Source organism: Garra rufa, chromosome 18, assembly GCF_049309525.1.
Source record: "Garra rufa chromosome 18, GarRuf1.0, whole genome shotgun sequence".
In the NCBI taxonomy this organism is placed as follows: Eukaryota; Metazoa; Chordata; class Actinopteri; order Cypriniformes; family Cyprinidae; genus Garra; species Garra rufa.
The window spans coordinates 17,690,298-17,710,894 of NC_133378.1; the positions used below are offsets into that span (position 1 = coordinate 17,690,298).

A 20,597-nucleotide genomic window follows, 5' to 3' on the forward strand; every position below is an offset into this window, starting at 1 on the left:
ATATATATATATATATATATATATATATATATATATATATATAAATTGTTTCAGTAATTTTGTTGTTTGTTTTTATTATGTAGATTTTCTTAAAAAAAAAAAATTACAGAAATTTTAAATAAAATAAAATTGACAATAGAAAATATTCAAAATATTAATAAATGATAAGATAATAAATCATAAAATACTGTTAGATATAAATGCATATAAATGGCAAATCCATTTTTCCCCCAAAAATAACATACATTTAATAAAATGTTAATATAGATATAGTATATTAGTGATATGGGAAACACAACAAAAACATTTTTTGAATATTTTTATTTTGAACTTATTTTAAAGTTTCAGTAATTTTGTTGTGTTTTTGTCATTTTTTTTATGTACATATATCTGACAAAAACACAGCAAAATTACTAAAAGCTTAAGTAAAATTCAATTGACAGTGGAAAATCTTCAAAATATGACTAAATTATTAAATAATACATTATAAATGCAGTTAAATATAAATAAATATAAAAACAAATCTAAAATATATTTCATAAAAGATTAGTATATAACTATAGTATATCAGTGATATTTATTTAATTTTAGTTAAAGTTTCAGTAATTTTTTTCATGTTTATGTGTATTTTAAATATTAAAATTTACATTCTTAAAACATATTTCTGATCTTTTTCTAAAAAAAATTTGATTTATAATAATATGGAAAAATGTTTTTGAGCAACAAATCAGCATATTAGAATGATTTCTGAAGGATCTTGTGACACTGAAGACTAGAGTAATGATTCAGTTTGCATCACAGGAATAAATTCTATTTTACAATATATTCAAATAGAACCCAGGTATTTTACATTTTAATATTTTTTTTTTTCACAATATTACTAATTTTACTGTATTTTTAATCAAATAAATGCAGACTTGGCAAGAGTTACAAACCACATTCTACTATCATTCCAGGTGAGCGTATCTTGGGTTACCCAGAGGATCCATGTTTTCTTTGGTTTGTTATGGAGTTCTGCGACGGCGGCGACCTTAACCAGTACATCCTCTCGCGGCGACCTGACCCGCGGACCAACCATAATTTCATGAAGCAGATGACCAGCGCAGTGGCCTTCCTCCATAAGAACAACATTGTCCACAGAGACCTCAAACCAGACAACATTCTCATCTCGCAGAAATCCGGAACCCCGTTAATCAAGGTCGCTGACTTCGGCCTCAGCAAGGTTTGCGCAGGGTTCAGCTGCATAGAGAACGAAGGTGACAACCAGGTTAACAAAAACATGAACATTAACACATTCTGGTTGTCGTCAGCGTGCGGCTCTGACTTCTACATGGCGCCGGAGGTGTGGGAGGGCCACTACACCGCCAAAGCGGACATTTTCGCCCTCGGCATCATCATTTGGGCCATGATCGAACGGATCACTTTTATTGACGCCGAGTCCAAGCGAGAGCTCCTCGGCACGTACGTTCGACAGGGAACTGAGATCGTCCCGGTGGGCGAGGCCTTGCTGGAGAACCCAAAGATGGTCCTGAACATCCCACAGAAGACGCGGAGCATCATGTCTGAAGGCGTCAAGCGGCTACTGCAGGACATGTTGGCGGTCAACCCTCAGGATAGGCCAGATGCGTTTCAATTGGAGGTTAGAATGGACCAAGTCACATGTGCGGCTTAAGACGACCCCATTGGCCAAAGCAAGCACTCAACTTTTTCAGGTGGGTTGCAATTACTTAGTATTGTTTTGGATGTTGTATTCAACAATTTTGTCCACTTCAGTTCAAGATATTCCAGAGTAAAAGTCAAGAGTGTAGTTTAAATTCCATGAGAAGTATTGGGAAATCTCAGGCCTTAATGCATCGTGTTTCCTTCTAAAGCATCAGTGAGCATTTAAATCTTCTGTAATAGTTGCATATGAGTCCCTCAGTTGTCCTCAGTCGGAAGAGATGGATCTCAAAACAATAAACACACATCAATGATATTGAATATTTTGGCTTTTGTCATTATTCGAGTAATTCACTATTTTGTAGAGGGGCGTCAAAATGACAATTTTAAGATCTGGAGCCAAACAATTACTTTAGAAAGATGGTAACATTGTTATTTTATTTTTACTTTTTTTTTTTTTTTTTTTTTTTTTACATTATTAACTCTATTCATAAAATCTGCCATCTTTAGTCATCTACGTTTCATTATATGGCAATGATGATGTTCAAAAATGTGAAAAACGGTAGTTTTTTCCAAATTTTGCATGGCTGTAATTCAAGAAGTGTTAAAGATTTTCTAATATCCTTTTAGATTTTGGTTTTTAATAAACTTTACTTTTGGTATTCTTACTTTTAAGGCCTTACATTCTTCAGATCCAGAGATATTGGGATCTCAATATGGCTCCGAGAGTAAATTGTAACCAAAAAACCAAGCATAGCGGTCACTTTGCCCACAGCTGATGATGATTGTATTTAAAGAAGAGTAAATGATATTAAAAATAGAAACGTATCTTGTTTCTCTCTATCAAAACAATTGCATAGAAAAATACACTACCAGTCAAAAGTTTTTGAACTTTTTTTTTTTTTTTTTTTTTTTTAAGAAGTCTCTTCTGCTCTTCCTCAGTGTGAAAAGATAGATTTCAACACATAGTGACAAAAGCCAAAATATCCAATGTTATTAAGTGTGTTTACTAGAGTAATTCACTATTTTGTAGAGGGGTGTCAAAATGAGAATTTTAAGATTTGGAGCCAAATTACATTGGGGAAAAATACTTTAAAAAGGTGTTAGCACTGTTATTTTATTTTTACGTGGAGATTGGTAGCTTTATTAATAAAATCTGTTGACTTTAGTCATCTTTGTTGCATTATATGCAATGATAGCCTAATGGTTCAAAAATGGGGAAAAAGCTCTTTCTGAGTTGTTTTTTACTGAAGTTTGCATGGCTGTAACTCCAGAAGTAATAAAGATTTCTTAATATCCTTTTAGATTTTGGTTTTAAACAAACTTTACTTTTGGTATTCTTACTTTTAAGGCCTTACACTGTTCAGATCCAGAGATATTGGGACCTCAATATGGCTCCGAGAGAATATCTAAAAGTGTAAATAACATTTATACCAGAAACCTATCTAGTTTCACTCTTTCAAAAAGATTGTATAGAATAATACACTACCAATCAAAAGTTTTTGAACAGTAAGATTTAAAATGTTTTTTTTATTTTTTAGAGAAGTCTCTTCTGCTCTTCCTCACTGTTAAAAGATGGATCTTAAAGCAAGAAGACTGACAAAAAGTCAAAATATTTAATGTCATTGATGTGTGTTTACTAGAGTAATCCACTATTTTGTAGTGGGTCGTCAAAATGACAATTTTAAGATTTGAAGCTAAACAAAATGACTTTAGAAAGATGGTAGCATCGTTATTTTATTTTTACGTAGGGACTATTAGCTCTATTCATAAAATCTGTTGACTTTAGTCATCTTTGTTGCATTATATGCCAATGGTGATGGTTCAAAAATGGAAAAAAGCTCTTTCTGAGATGTTTTTCCCAAAGTTTGCATAGCTGTAACTCAAAAAGTATTAAAGATTTTGCGATACCCTTTTAGAATTTGTTTTTTAACAAACTTTTCTGTTGGCATCCTTATATTTAAGGCCTTACATTGTTCAGTTCCAAAGATATTGGCATCTCAATATGGCTCAGAGAGTTAAAATGTACTTTGAAATCGCAGGAATTAATTACATTTAAAATATATTCAAATACAAAACAAATGCATCAAATAAATGCTGGCTTGGTGAGCAGAAAAGACAAAAAAGTGGTAGTGTAGGTCTACAAAAATGCATAATCTTTTCAGCCCTCTATCGGCAGCCTTTTACAGTACGTAAGTGATGGTTACATAAATTTATTTATGCATTAACAGTACTCGAAAGTTACAAATTGGTTTTACTCCAAGCTAGGCCAGTTTTGAGTTTGCTTTCCATAGTTCTTCGCCTATTCATAAGAACTATGGAAAGCAAATCTAACCCATTTGGCCTCAGGGGCAGCATGTACCCTGCGAGGCTGCCGTGCCCTACCCATCGCACAACTCACAGGCCTGTTTGGTTTTCTGACGCCACACCCAGCTCCATGATTGATCTGATTAACAGGATCTGACACCTTTTTAGCAGCAGAATGCACTCTGCCAGAGGCGATAACGTCAGAGTTTTATATGCTACATACTCAACCAGGTGCTTCATGTTTTGGGTAGAAACCAAAAGTTATATAACATTATTTTATTGCATTCTTTTACGAACTTTGCATTGGATAAGATTCAACTGAAAAGGCCACAGGAAATTAAATGCATTTTTAGAAGCAGTTTTAGCATTTATATTTAAATTATTTTTGTTTATACATGTGTAATTATTTACATATCAGTTTTAAACCTAAAAATGTTAATAAATTAATCAAATAATAAATTAATAATTATAGTTTATATATATTTATTATATAATAATAAATTAAATTAACATTTAATGTCAACTTTTTTTATTATTTAATTTTATTAATTTATTTCGTGTATTTTAATATTTCGTTTATTTGCTTATTTACTTTTTAATTTGTTTGTTTAAGGGTTCATTTTTCATGTTGGAAGATTATTCATTTGCAAAATCACATGCCACAATAATGTAAATGTAACGTGCAATATTATGTTAATTAATCAATTTAATATTTAATGTTAATGTTTTTAAATGTTTATATTTTATTTAATTCATTAATTTCAATTATTTGAATTAACATTTTATATTAATATTTATTTAGATATATATTTTATTTAATTGCTTATTTATTTGTTTTGGATTGTTGTTTATTGGTTTATTTAAAATTAGCTAAATCAGTAATAAATATAATTCAGTAATAATTATAGTCAGACGCCAGAATAATGTAAATGTAATGTGCAATATTATGTTAATTATTCAAATTAATAATATTTAATGTCAATGTTTTTAAAATGTTTATATTTTATTTTTATTATTAATTTATTTGACTTTTTTAATTAAATTTTTATATTAACATTTATTTAAGTATATTTTATTTAATTGCATATTTATGTATTTATTTGCTTATTTAAAGGTTTATGTTAAGAGATTACAAATTTGCTAAATCAGTAATAATCAGTATCAGTGAAATTAGCAAAATGAGTAACAAATATATCTGAGTAATAATTATAGTATGCCACAATAATGTAAATGAATGCGCAATAATATATAAATGATTTAGATTAATAATATTAATTATCAGTGGTTTCAAAATGAATATATTTTATTAATTCATTTTGACTATTTTATTTTTTTATAAACATTTATTCAAATATAATTTATTTATTTGAGGATTTAATAAACTTGATTTATTTATACATTTTAATCAAATTAAATAATATTCTGATTAATCTGATAAATAAAAAATTAATGCCTATATATCAATATATATATATATATATATATATATATATATATATATATATATATATATATATGTCATGTTTATATTTAATATTTAAATGTTTAATATTCATACATTAAAATAATTATATTAAAATAAAATAAATACAATTTACTTGCCGCAGTATTAAAATATAATATAGAAGTCAATATATTAACTTAATTCACACTTCAAGTGTCTTAACAACGTCAGCGTTTTACGCGCAACCAGGTGCCTTATGTTTTGGTTAAGAACCGATTCTTATACAACAACAGTGTTCCCTCAAAGTTTATTGCATTCTTTTCTGGATTTATCATTGGATGAGATTCAACCAAAAAGGGCAGAGGAAATTAAATGCACTTTAGAAGCCGCTTTATAGCACAGTTTTAATCAAAACTCGCTGGGTTGGTGTCCCGAGGCAAAAACATCCAAAAAACAATGAGTCGCTCAGACTAGCACGCATCTCCAGTGAAATGCAATGACGACGGCTTGTTTGGTGTCAGATGGGTTGAGCGTGGTGTGCATGGGACATGTATGTGACTCGTGCGTCAGGGCTTTATGCCTCGTTTTTTTTCAGCGAGCATATAGAGCAGTTATGCAACACGCCTGAGCCCAAACCCTCCCTCCTCTCCCGGACGGCCTGAATGGAAGCAGCCATCCGTCAAAACAAGCTGGCTGGGAGTGAGCTGTGAGTCTGGCTGTTTCTCACAGTGGGGTTTAGGGGGTATTTTTGTGGATTGACACCTCAAGCGCTTTCCGTTCCCTTAGACTTTTAGCCTGGAACGAGGAGATGATTGCAGATGCGCACAGAAGTCGCCCATCCATCCGTGCGCCCTCCCTAACCCCATACGGCCCTGTGAGACACTGTCTATGGTCTCACGTTCAGAACATTTTGTTCTTTGCCTGCCAGCCTGTGTGTGTCTCAATTGCTACTGCATATACACTCTTAAAAATAAAGGTGCTTCAAAAGGTTCTTCAAGCGATGCCATAGATGAACCATTGAGTCAAAGGTTCTTTAAAGAAACATTTCTTTCTATTTTATAATCTGAAGAACCTTCTTTCACCTCAAAGAACCTTTGTGAAACAGAAAGGTTCTTCAGATGTTTAAGGTTCTTTATGGAACCATTTAGACACAAAGTTTCTTTTGTGGCATCGTGAAGCACCTTTATTTTTAAGAGTGTATATACTGTATAGTATGTATTACTGGGTTGCTCACATTGGAGGATCACAAATGTGCTGAATCATTAATATTATGAAAATAGCATTAAAGATATTGCTTTTTCAATTTTATTTAAAAAAATCACACTTTTAGTAATTCACCCCACAAGAGTAAAAAGTACATGTTTTACGTAAGAGTATGTGCATTATATTTATTCTTATTAATAATATATTTTTTTAATGTTTCATAATTTTATGTAATTAATTTGATTTATTTTTAACTTTAATTTCACATTTTATATTTGTTTATTTATTTTAGTATTTTTAACACTATTATTATATATTATAATTATTTGATGTATTTATTTGTATTTTTATTATCTTATTTTACTTGCATTTTTAAATATTTTTATTTAGTATTTTATTGATTTTACTTAATTTTTTTATTTAATTTGTAATCGTTTTTATATTTGTTTATTTTTAGTGTTTTTAATACTACTTTGTATACTTTATTATTACTTAACTTTAATTTGTAATATTTAATGTTTTTATATTTATTTATTGATTTTTTTTGTGTTTAAGATTATTATGTAATTAATATCCAATTTTAATACTATTTAATAGCTAAAACTCACACTTTTGAGTAATTCCCACTACAATATTGTAATGTACATGTATTTTTGTTTTTGTGTACGATTGTTTTATGTATTTATTTGTAATTTTTTTATCTTTATTATTTTACTTGAATTTAAGTATTTTATTTATTTACTTTATTTTTACTTTAATTTATAATATTTAATGTTTCAAGATTTTATGTAATTTGACTTATTTTTCATAATTATGTAATTCATTTTATTTATTTTTGTAAGTGTAATGATGTTTTATGTTTCATAATTTTGTATAATTTTATTCTTGAATTTATTTGTGATTGTATTATGATTTTATTAATGTATTGTTTTATATGTAATATTTGATACTACTTAATTTGCTTCATTTTTTATACTTTTTATTATAAATATTTTATTTACATTGTTTTATAACAATTTTAATTTGCTTATTTAATTATTTAATACTTTATTTTATATTGTATCATGTAATTTTATTGTTTTAATACTTTTTTATTTTTAAGATTTTTTTTTTTAATAATAATTTCATTAATTTTAATTTGCTTAATCAATTTTAAACATTAAATATTTAAATATGTATTTATTTTATTTTATTTTTTTAGATTTGAATAAATGAACGTAGTGGTTTTAGAAGTCAGTATATTGTAAAAGTCAGTAAAGTATTTTACAAACTTGAAATTCACATTCACTGCTATCCTAAGCAGTATGCGTATTATCTTTGTTACTTTTTATACTTATTATACAGTAGTTCCTACAGTAATTACTACAGTATCGTGCTCAGATCATTCACAGACACTAAACCGTCTCGAGCTGCTCATCTATTTGTTTGAGTGATTCTCGTCATTAGTTAAATGGGTCATTGAGTTCACAGCAGCTGGAATATACAGTACAAAGTGTTCCTCATGCTGCCTCTGGGCATGTCATGATCACTTTCAACAGCTTCTGTACAATCATAGGTGAGTCAAAAATGTGTTTTTGTGAAAGTTTGACAGACGTTTGTTCTGAAAGGAACCAGAAAGGCATTAGAATGCACCAATGTATATACGTTAGCAGAGCATTTGTCTCTTTGCAGAACTCATGTCTTATTAAAGCTTGAACAAACCTACCATTGTTTGTTTTGTGGACATTCTGGCTCCTTTTGGGAATGCTGAGTGTTTTCCAAGATTGCAGGGGAGGTTTTGCCGGAGCGAGTGTTTATAGACTGTTATGTAAATGGAATAACATTGAGATGATAATTGTGGAAAAACAAGTTGTTTTTCCATTTATTTAGCACTCTTTTCCAATCAGAGGCAACTTTTGTTGATTGTTTCATGAAAGGTCATTTTTTTTAATCTATCAGATGACATTCATGTATAAAATTTCATACTATTAAACTAAAAGCTAATTGTAAGATGTGAAACTGAAATTTCAGTCTTTCTACTTAAAAATACTGTTTAATTCGTTTAAAAATATCAATCAAATATCAAAAAATGATATAAATCTAAATTATGAGGAGTCTAAACCTAAAACTTCATAATTACGTCAAAGTTAAGTTATGAGAAGTCATAATTAAGATAAGTATCAATTATACGATAATAAAAATTAATAATTTTAACTTAAAAATTATGAGATAAATGAGGAAGTCATAAACATACCTAAAAAGTCAAAATTGTGAGATACTACATTATAATTACAACCTAAAAGTCACAATTAGGCCAGAAAGTTAAATTATGAGATGTGAAAGTCATAATTTAAGATAAAAAGCAATTATGAGATGGTAATCTTGACAAGTTAAAATTATGAGATAAAACGTCAAAATTATGACAAAAAAGATACATTAATATAAATAACAAAGTCATAATTATGACATAAATAGTAGCAATTATGAGAAAAAGTCATTATTTTGACAAGTTAAAATAACTTAAAATAAAAGTCACAGATGACATAAGTTAAAATTATGTGATGAGATAAAATGTCATAAGTATGACAAAAGGACACAATTATCAGATGCTAAGTTATAATAATTACAAACTAAAATGACAATGTTAAAGTCATAATTAAGATAAGTAGCAATTATGAGACAAAGTATTTTTTGACAGGTTAAAATTATGAGATGAATGAAATAAAAAGTTGTAATTATGATACAAAAAGTCAAAATTATAAGTTAAAAATAAGACAAGTTACAATTATGAGATAAATGTGATAAAACGTCATAATTATGAAAAACAATTATGAGATGCTAAGTTATAATTACAACAATGGATAGATGCAATAGATAAAACACAAATATGACAAAGTTACATTATGATAAATAAGAGTCATAATTATGACATAAATAGTCAAAATAATGAGATACTAAATGATAATTACTTCCTAAAAAGTACAAATTGTGACTTAAATGGTAAAATTCTAAGATAAAATAAGTCTAAATTATGTCATGTGTTATAATATAATAATATAGTTATAAACAACCTAAAAACTCATTAATATGGCAGAAAGTTAAATTATATTATATGTAAAAGTCATAATTTTGACACAAGTTAAAAATCTCAAAATTAATTATAAATTATTATAAATTATAAAACATCATAATTATGACATAAAAAGTCAACATTATGAGATACTAAGTTACAATTGCAACCTAAAAAGTCATAATTATGGCAGAAAGTTAAATTATGAGACATAAAATTCATAATTGAGATAAGTAGCAATTATGAGATAAAATGTAATTATTTTGACAAGTTAAAATTATCAGATAAATGAGATACAACGTCATAATTATGACATAAAAGGACAAAATTATGAGATGCTAAGAGATGATTACAACCTAAAATTGTGACTTAATTCAATGTTACTTGCTTTTTTTTTTTTTTTTTTTTTTTAAGAATTTGTGAAGTATATATAATTGTTTATTTATTTTTAGTATTTTGTTTATTTGGTTATTTAGTTTATGTATTTGCCATTATTTATTAATAATTTATTCATAGCATTTTTTTTTACTATTTAAGAATTGTGTATTTTACACCACAATGTAATGTACATGACATGTAATGTGTAACATTATGTAAATCATATTCATTCACATCAGTAATGTTTTATAGTAAGTTAAGTTTCACAATTTTCTATAATTATTTTATTCATTCATTTAGTTTTCAGTAGTAATATTTAAATTTAATCTTATTGTTTTCAATCATTTTTATTTTTCACATTGAATTAAACGGGACATTATATAGAGTACGACTTTTGTAAGTAGACTAAAAAAGTAATTTCTTGTCAAATGTATTATAATAATCATTGCTTTATTCACAAAAGTGTAGCTTTTCTGTGTGAAAATTGTACACCAAGCTTTTTTTCAGACTTTTTCTCAGAATATCAGGCTAAAGGCATTTATTTACCCGATTTCGTTTATGCACTCGTTTTTGAAAAATATAACTGTAAAGAACATTTTGTTCAGGTTAAACTCAGAAAAACAATTGAACAGACGGCATTAATGGATTGCTTACAGCCATAGTTGGCTGGGGATGAAATCGGATCTGATTTTGAAACAGCTTGGATGACACCATGTTGCATCAGTTTACTGGCCAGCTGTCCGACACATGGACCTCCGATTACCAATACCAGCACAACAACAAGCTTTGTAGCCTGTGATGATTGTGCGCTTGAGTCGAATGTAATTAGAAATATCATCTCCATCATAGAAACACTTTCGGGTTTGTTCTGTGGTGAAGGAGAACAAGTTTCCATGTGAGGTTTGGAAGGAAGCCCACATGTAGTGACACAACAGAACAGCTCTCAGCTATGCTGCTTAAATTGACCACAGCTACTGTGGTAGGATTCTGCTGACTCAGATCACACATCTATCAACACCTCTGTGTTATTGTGTTCAGGTCAGATATCATCTGCGATCAATAACCAGCTGACGTGTGTTTAAACGGGTCTAATGCGTAAATGTTGTCTGCGGCTCTGTCCAATGGGTTTATTTTTCACTATGAACCTGTCACACTCTGACTGGCTGAATTGTTAGGTTTTCAAATAAGTTATTCATGATCTTTGCTAAATATATCTATTGCAGTTTCAGCGTTCTGGTCTGTCTCGCACACAGTTGGCCATGCAAGCCTTTCAAAGTATGCTTGAGCATGGATCACATTGAAATTATGAAATTAAATTATGAGATAAAAGACTTAATTGTGACAAAAAGTCAAAATTTTAAGATAAAGTCAGTTATGACATAAATCTAAATTGAGATACTAAGTGATAATTATGGCCTACAAAAAATAAATTGTGACTTGAAAGAAATTTATGAGATTAAAAAAGTCTAAATTGTAAGATACTAAGTTATAATACAACTTAAAAAGCCATAATTATGGCAAAGTTGAGGTTATGAGATGTAAAAGTTACAATTAAGATAAGTAGCAATAATGAGATCTAAAAGTTATAATTTTGACAAGTTAAAATTATGAGATTAATGAGAAAGTGTCATGACCTAAAAAGTTCAAATTATGATAATGATATAAGTCATAATTATGAGATACTAAGTGATAATTACAATCTAAAAACTAAAAATTGTGACTTAAAATGTCAAATTATGACATTAAAAAAGTACAAAAAATTATGTCAGAAGTGTAAATTTTGAGATACTAAGTTAAAGTTACAACCTAAAAAGTCGTAATTATGGCAAGGTTAAATTATGAGTCATAATTAAGATGAGTTGCAATTATGAGATATAAAAGTTATAATTTTGACAAGTTAAAATTATGAGATTAATGAGATAAAGTGTCATAAATATGACCTAAAAAGTTCAAATTATGATAATGAGATAAGTCATAAAAAATTTGACTTTTAAATTTTAAATTATAAGATTAAAAAAGTCAAAATGATTTCAAGTCTACATTATGAGATTCTAACAGTTATTCATAATTATGCCAAAGTTGAAGTTATGAGATGTAAAAGTCATAATTAAGGTAAGTAGCAATTATGAGATCTAAAAGTCATAATTTTGACAAGTTAAAATTATGAGATCATAAATGACAAAAAATAAAAGTTGTGATAATGAGATACTAAGTGATAAATACAACCTAAAAAGTACAAATTGTGACTTAAAATGTAAAATTATGACATTAAAAAAGGTAAAAGAATGAATGTCATAAGTCTACATTTTAAAATATAAGTTATAGTTACAACCTAAAAAGCCATAATTATTATGGCAACTATAAGATATAAAAGTCATGTTAAAATTGAGTAAATGAGATAAAACGTCATAAATATGACAAAGTAATAATTACAACTTCAAAAAAGTAAAAATAATGACATAGGTTAAAATTATAAGACAAAAAATTAATAAGACACGAAAAGATAAAATTCTGAGATAAAAGAGAATAAAAAGTCATAATAATGGCATAAAAAGTCTAAATTATGTGATAATTACAACCTAAAAAATAAAAATTATGACTTCAAATGAGAATTTGTGAGACTTAAAAAGTCTAAATTGTCAAATCTAAATTGTGGAATATTAAGGTATAATTACGGCAAAGTTGAAGTTATGAGATGTAAAAGTCATAATTAAGATAAGTAGCTGTTATGAGATCTAAAAGTTATAATTTTGACAAGTTAAAATTATGAGGTCAATAAAATAAAGCGTCATAAATATGACATAAGTTAAAATTATGAGATAAAAAGTATACAACCTAAAAAGTACAAACTGTGACTTAATATGTACAATTATGACATTAAAAGATAAAAAAAAAATAATTATGTCAGGTCTAAATTTTAACATACTAAATTATAGGTAAAACCTAAAAAGTCATAATTATGGAAGAAAGTTAAATAAGAGATGTAAAAGTCATAATTTTGAAGTTGAAATTATACGTAATTGAGAAACCATTATAAATATGACAAAGTTAAAAAGTAATAATTGCGACTTTAAAAAAGTTAAAATTGTGACAAATTATAAGACAAAAAATATAAACATGACGCAAAAAGTTTAAGTTTTTAGCAATTATGAGATATAAAAGCCAAAATGTATCATTTAAAATTGAGATAAAAAGATAAAATCATAAATATAACTTTTAAGTTAAAGTTATGAGATACTAAGTGATAATTACAACTTAAAAAGTAAAAATTGTGAATAAAAATGTAAAATTGTAAGATTAAAAAAGTCAACATTGTGGTAAATTAAGTCTAAATTTTGAGATACTATGATATTATGAGATGAAAAAGTCGTAATTAAAATAAAATATAAAAGTAATATATATGATGAAATGATGTGATACCAAGTGATAATTACAGCCTAAAAAGTATAAATTGTGTCAAAATTATGGCATAAGACTTTAATTTAAGTAATAATTTTGGCCTAAAGAAACTGAGATAAAAAGTCAAAATTATGATGTAAAAAGCCAAAAGGAGATACTAAGTAATAATTACGACCTAAAAGTTAGCATTATGAGATTAAAAAGTCATAATCATTAGATTTAAAATGCATAATGAGATAAAAAGATGATTTATGAGAAAATGATGAGATACTAAGTTATAATTACAACCTAAAAAGTTATAATTATGACAAAATTTGAAATTCTGAGATGTAAAAGTCACAATAAGACAAGTAGCAATTATGAGATATAAAAATCATAATTATGACATACAAATGCAAAATGATGAAATATCATGTTAAAAAATTATAACCTAAAATGTAACAGTTCTAACATAAAATGTAAAAAAAAAAAATATATATATATATATATATATATATATGAGACAGACTTTTATGTATGTAATAATTATGGCCTAAAAAGTAAAAATGATGACCTAAAAAGTAAATATTATGAGATATAAAATTATAATTATAAGATAAAATGATGAAATTGAGATACTAAATGGTATTTGCAAACAATATGGTCAATTTATTATAATAAATTATAATAATTTGTCACAAGTTGAAGTTATGAGATAGTAAGAAGTAATTACAACCTAAAAATGAAAAAAACAAAACAAATATGAGACAATTTCTGAGATTACTTATGTTTAAAAATAACAACCTAAAATTCTAACAGAAAAAGTGGAAATTATGAGACAGAGTATGCAAGTAATAATTATGGCCTAAAAAGTAAAAACTATGAGATAAAAAGTGAAAATTCTGACATAGAAAACCAAAGCAATGTAATAATCATGACCTTAAAAAGTTAACATGAGATAAAATAAAAAATTTAATTAACAAAAATAATTATAAGATATAATATGAATAATTATAAGATACAAAGATGTAATTACGAGACTAAAAGATATTTGCAAACAATTTGGTCGATTTATTAGATAATAAATTATGATGTAAGTCGAAGTTATGAGATTCTAAGAAGTAATTACAACCTAAAAAGTCATAATTATGACAAAGTTATGAGATAAAACCCAAATTTTGACATTACATGACATTAAACAATTCCAGCTTTTTATCTCCTAATTTCTACTTTTTCTGTCATAATTTAGAGGTTTTGTGTTATAGTAAGTCATCAAAGCAAGAATTTTTTTTCATATGTGGTGAAAATGACTATAGCTATACATGATTAAGTAACCGTTTTGTTTTGCTCTCTGTACAGGTTTGCAGAGAAGGATTGCCCACGGATGAAAACGAAAAAAAGGGACAACGGATCCTGGAACTGTGAATTTCATTTTGTGACCGCTTCCAACAAGCAGAAGTGAAATCAAATGACTTGATACCTACATTTAGAACCCCTCACAAGGAAATGCTATGCAGGTTTCTTTATTACCACACTTTTTTTCTACTCCGGTGCGTCAGAATCCCTATGCAAATCTTCCAAACTGATCACGTCTTTTCCACATCAGATCTCACCAGCAGTGTTTTCACGTCCCTCTCGTTCTCTGCTGTGACCGTGCTGTTGTTTTAGACCAGATTTAGACACACACGTTGCACTATGTCCTCAAACAAACATCCTTTCTGGACCTCTGTGAAAACTACCTACTGCCCCATTCATCTGAAAAGAGGTTTACCAGACAGTATATAGATGTAAATAGTTAGATGTAGAAAATGCAGCACTAGGGTCGATCGAATGTTGTTGGATGCTCTAAAATATTCACAGGGACAACAGAGAAGGAAGTTATTATAGTTATTATAGAACTCATAACCATGAAGACATACTGTGAACGATATAATGTGAATGACTGGGTACATGGTGACCCCGTGGCTCCTGTAGGTGTGAATACTTCTGATCAGAACAACAGCACCTCTTAAAAAAAAAAAAGATTGTGCCTTATTTTTAAAATGCAAGAAAGTGTTTGGATGGTTATCAATTTAGTTTTAATTTTGTATTTTTTTTTTTAAGGATTTTTAAAAAGATTTTGTTTCATCTAAAATATCACAATTTTGGTTTAAAATTTTATATATATATATATATATACATACCAGTCAAAAGTTTGGACACGCTTGACTTCTTAATTTCTTTTTGTTTTTTTAGTCAAATATTAATTATTTAAAAAAAAATACATTTTTTTTTTTTTTTTTAAATACAAAAATTGTGCCAAGGAATGATTCTCAGTTTGTTTCTTAAAAACAAACTGAGAATCATTGCTTGGCACAATTTGTATTTGAAAATCAAATCAAATCAAATAATAAAATAAAATATATATTGTATTGTTTTTTAAAATAATTAATATTTGAAAAAAAAAAAAAAAAAAACATTAAGTCAAGTGTGTCCAAACTTTTAACTGACTGTGTGTGTGTGTGTGTGTGTGTGTGTGTGTGTGTGTGTGTGTGTGTGTGTGTGTGTGTGTCCATATCCAAAGGCAAAGAGCAGTAACTACACATTTGGTCAAAATTGAATTAAGGCTTAAAATGGGCTTTGTGACAACCGTTTTGTCTTGTGGCAAAGTCTCCTGGTTCAATTTTGTCACAATCGCAGTAACTACAAAATCCAAACTAAAAACTTGAAAAGCATTTTTCTCAGTTTCAGTGTTGGTGTAGTTACTGCACTTTTCCTTTGTAGGGCAGTGTGTATATATATATATGGGTCAAAGACATTAAGATGTCCACATCAAAAAAAATAGCAAAAGTGATTTTATTTCCATAGAGGGCACTATAAAAATCAGTAAAATGTCTATTTTTAAGGTTTTAAATACGTTTTTTGGAGCATAAAATGTCAAAATTTGGTTGAAATAATGTTACATTGTCATTCAATGTAACACAATATTTGTGTAAAAGTTCAAACATCATGCTTATTCTGACCTAAAATAGAATAAGGAAGCATATAAAATTGAAGTTAAAAAGTCTAAATTATGAACTAGTAATAATTATGTTTAAAAATTATAACCTAAAATTTCAAAATTCTAACAAAAAAAGTCAAAATTATGAGACATACTTTTATGTAAGTAAAAATTATGGTCTAAAAAGTAAAAACTACAACAATTTAACAAAGTATTACACTTACTGTTTTTATGCTTAAACCTTTTTTCGTCTTTGACCCATATATATATATATATATATATATATATATATATATATATATATATATATATAGACAGGAGCCATTAATGCAGTTGCAAGTTTTGTCAAATAATTTAAATTTATTTCATCCAAATTCTTCCTTTTTTAGCCACTTTATCAAAATACAGATCAGGTATAAACAAAAAGCGAAATATTTTTTGTACTAATGCAATTGAAAAAGAGATTATTTGATTTGCTATGCAGATTTGACTGTTGATGTTGTGTAAATAATTTGGTGAGGGATCAAAAATTTGTGTTTTTATTTATCTTGGTTTTCATCTGACAGACTTCCTATTGTTGTAGCAAAATGTCTGATTTCCTTTTAGCTCTTCACATCAAAAAAAGGCTTTAAAATGAACGTTACATTCACAGTGTCTGGAATGTTTTGGTTCCGTTGGAACAGTTTGAATTGTTAGGAAATGTAGCAACTTTCATCATGTGGTTCCATACGGAATGTTGCATGATTCTGTTTCTATGGGCACCGTTAAGTCACTGTAGCTTGATTTCTCCTCATTACTGTTTGACCCAAACACACTACTAGATACTTTAGAAATGTGCCAGATATCAGGTCTAGACCTTCGTGAAAAAAAAAAAAAAAAGAATTTAAAATATTTGGTTTAATTATAAAGAAGGATGTTAATTGTGCTATATCACATTCAAGGTTAAAATGGAAATTTGCTGAAAATGTACTCCAAGATGTAGATGAGTTTGTTTTATCATCAGATTTATGTAGCATTACATAATTTTCCCACCTTTGGATCCTATGCAGTAAATGGTGGGCCATCAGAATGAGAGTCCAAAAATCCACAAGTAATTCACACAACTCCATTCCATCAATTAAAAACCTAAAAAGTCATAAAATTGGCAAAAAATGCCATAATTGAGATAAGCAGCAATTATGAGATATGAAAGTCATAATTTTGACAAGTTAAAGTTATGAGATGAATGAGATTAAACATCATTTAAAAAATTAAAATTAAAACAAATGAGATGAAGTCATAATTATGACGTAAAAAGTCAAAATTATGTGGTACTAAGTGATAATTACAAACTAAAAAGTAAACATTGTGACTTAAAATGTCAAATTAAGAGATAAAAAAAGTCAAAATTATGGCATACGTCTGAATTATGAGATGTTAAGCAATAATTACAACCTTAAAAGTCAAAATTATGACAAAAAGTCAAAATTATAACCTAAAATGTCATAATTGTAACATTTAAAAAGTACAAAATTATGAGACAGCCTGTTATGTAAGCAATACTTGTGTCCTAAAAAGTAAAACCTATGACATAAAAAGTCAAAATTATTACTTGCTCAACATTGGATCCTTTGCAGTGAATGGGTGCCGTCAGAATGAGAGTCCAAACATCTGATAAAAACATCACAGTAATCCACACCACTACAGTCCATCAGTTAACAATTTATATAAATGAGATAAAATGTAAAAAAAAAAGACATAAAAGTTAATTATGAGATGAGATAAAAAGTCATGATTATGACATAAAAGGCCAAAATTATGTGATAGAAAAAGTGATAATTACAACCTTAAAATTAAAAAAATTGTGACCTAAAAGGTAAAATGATAAGATAAAGTCAAAAGTATGCGATATTTATTATTCAAATTATGATTTGCTCACCAATGAATCCTATTCAGTGGATGGGTGCCGTCAGAATAAGAGTTCAAACAACTGATAAAAACATCACAATAATCCACAAGTAATCCACACCACTCCAGTCCATCAGTTAACAATTTAGATAAATGAAATAAAACATCAAAAAATGATATAAAAGTTAAAAGTATTAGAAACATGAGTTAAAAAGTCATAATTATGACATAAAAGGCCAAAATTATGTGATAGAAAAAGTGATAATTACAACCTTAAAATTAAAAAATTGTGACCTAAAAGGTAAAATGATAAGATAAAGTCAAAAGTATGCGATATTTATTATTCAAATTATGATTTGCTCACCAATGAATCCTATTCAGTGGATGGGTGCCGTCAGAATAAGAGTTCAAACAACTGATAAAAACATCACAATAATCCACAAGTAATCCACACCACTCCAGTCCATCAGTTAACAATTTAGATAAATGAAACAAAACATCAAAAAATGATATAAAAGTTAAAAGTATTAGAAACATGAGTTAAAAAGTCATAATTATGACATAAAAGGCCAAAATTATGTGATAGAAAAAGTGATAATTACAACCTTAAAACTACAAATTGTGACTTAAAAGGTAAAATTATGAGATAAAGTCAAAATTCTGGGATATTTATGACTTAAATTATGACTTGCTCACCAATGGATCCTCTGCAGTGAATGGGTGCCGTCAGAATGAGAGTCAAGACAGTTGATAAAAACATCACAATAATCCACACCACTCCAGTCCATCAGTTAACATCTTAGATAAATGAGATAAAATGTCAAAAAATGACATAAAAGGCCAAAATGATGTGATAGGAAAAAGTGATAATTACAACCTTAAGATTACAAATTATCCCCTTAAAGGTAAAATTACGAGATAAAGTCAAAATGATGGGATATTTATGACTTAAATTATGAATTGCTCACCAATGGATCCTCTGCAGTGAATGGGTGCCGTCAGAATGAGAGTCAAGACAGCTGATAAAAACATCACAATAATCCACAAGTAATCGGCACCACTCCAGTCCATCAGTTAACATCTTGTGAAGCCAAAAGCAGTGTGTTTGTAAGAAACAAACCGTTCATTACAAGATTTTTAACTTTAAACCATTGCTTTCCAGTTCAAATATAAGTCCACAAAATAGCTTCCTCCTGTAAAAAGACACATGGTTTGATTTAGGAGAGAAATGTGCACAGATCAAGCTCTGTTTACCAGCCAAAACAGACCAAAACAGTTATAAACCAATATGTGGTTGGATTTTGATGTGAGAAGACAACAGGAGAGTGACTTTTTCACTGGAGGACGTGTTATTATGCATTATAGACTCGAAAGCAGTGGCTCTAAAATGACCTAATGATGGATTGGTTTCTTAATTCGTTTTGATTTGTTACATGTTTCTGGAGTGGTTTGAATTACTTGTGGATGTTGTTATCAGCTGTTCGGACTCTCATTCTGACGGCACCCATTCACATCCATTGGTGAGCAAGTGATGTAATGCTGCATTTCTCCTAATATGTTGAAGAAACAAACTCATCTACGTCTTGGATGACCTGAGGTTGAGTACATTTTCAGCAAATCTATATTCGCAATAAGAAGCTAGTCTTTATTGTTCCTGTGAACTGGATATTCGTACCACGTAAGGCCAGCGAGAAATCGTTTTTTCCTTCTGTTAGTTAGAAGTTATTTCTATTCAGTGTTCTCGTTTACATACTCAGTGTTTCTACCTCACTTTTCCTCGCTATCGTGCGTCACGTTTAGTTCGGTCTTTTGCTGTTTGCATCTTTTCAGTGGCAGTACTTTTATTCATAATGTATTAAACGTCTTGCGCAGACTGTGCATTTCACTGTGATGTTGGGAGTTGCGAAACAAGATGAATCTTCATTTATTAGGCTAAAACAAAGGTCTTTGCATTTTTTTTCACAAACTGATAAATATAGTTCCTGATATACCTCCTCTAGTAGTGTTTCAGGTATACTTTCTTCAGGTTTCTTTACTCATTCAAAAGAAAATCCACAATGTTCTTGTTTTTCAAGACATTCAAGTTGTTGTTAGGATCATACTTTTAGTGTAACCCACATCTTGAAATACCAAAAAACCTTTTAGACTTGCAGTAAGGTCATGTTTCTAGTCCCTCGGGTGTTGTTTGCAGGTCAAACAAACACAGCGACCATTTAACAGCCTATTTTCTCAGTTCTGAGCAATACTAACCTGAGCAGAGATACGCACACTGACTAATCACTACAGACACGCAAACCAAACTCTTATCTTTC

General features: G+C 28.5%; 1 protein-coding gene across 1 annotated transcript; it reads left to right on the forward strand.

The window, feature by feature from the left end:
* Positions 1–995: 995 nt before the first annotated feature.
* On the forward strand, positions 996–15,610 carry LOC141291593 (serine/threonine-protein kinase 35-like). The gene is made up of 2 exons (XM_073823756.1): positions 996–1,712; positions 14,778–15,610. The coding sequence occupies exon 1, from the start codon at positions 1,007–1,009 to the stop codon at positions 1,670–1,672; it is 666 nt and encodes a 221-aa protein (XP_073679857.1). The 5' UTR covers positions 996–1,006; the 3' UTR covers positions 1,673–1,712; positions 14,778–15,610.
* Positions 15,611–20,597: the final 4,987 nt, after the last annotated feature.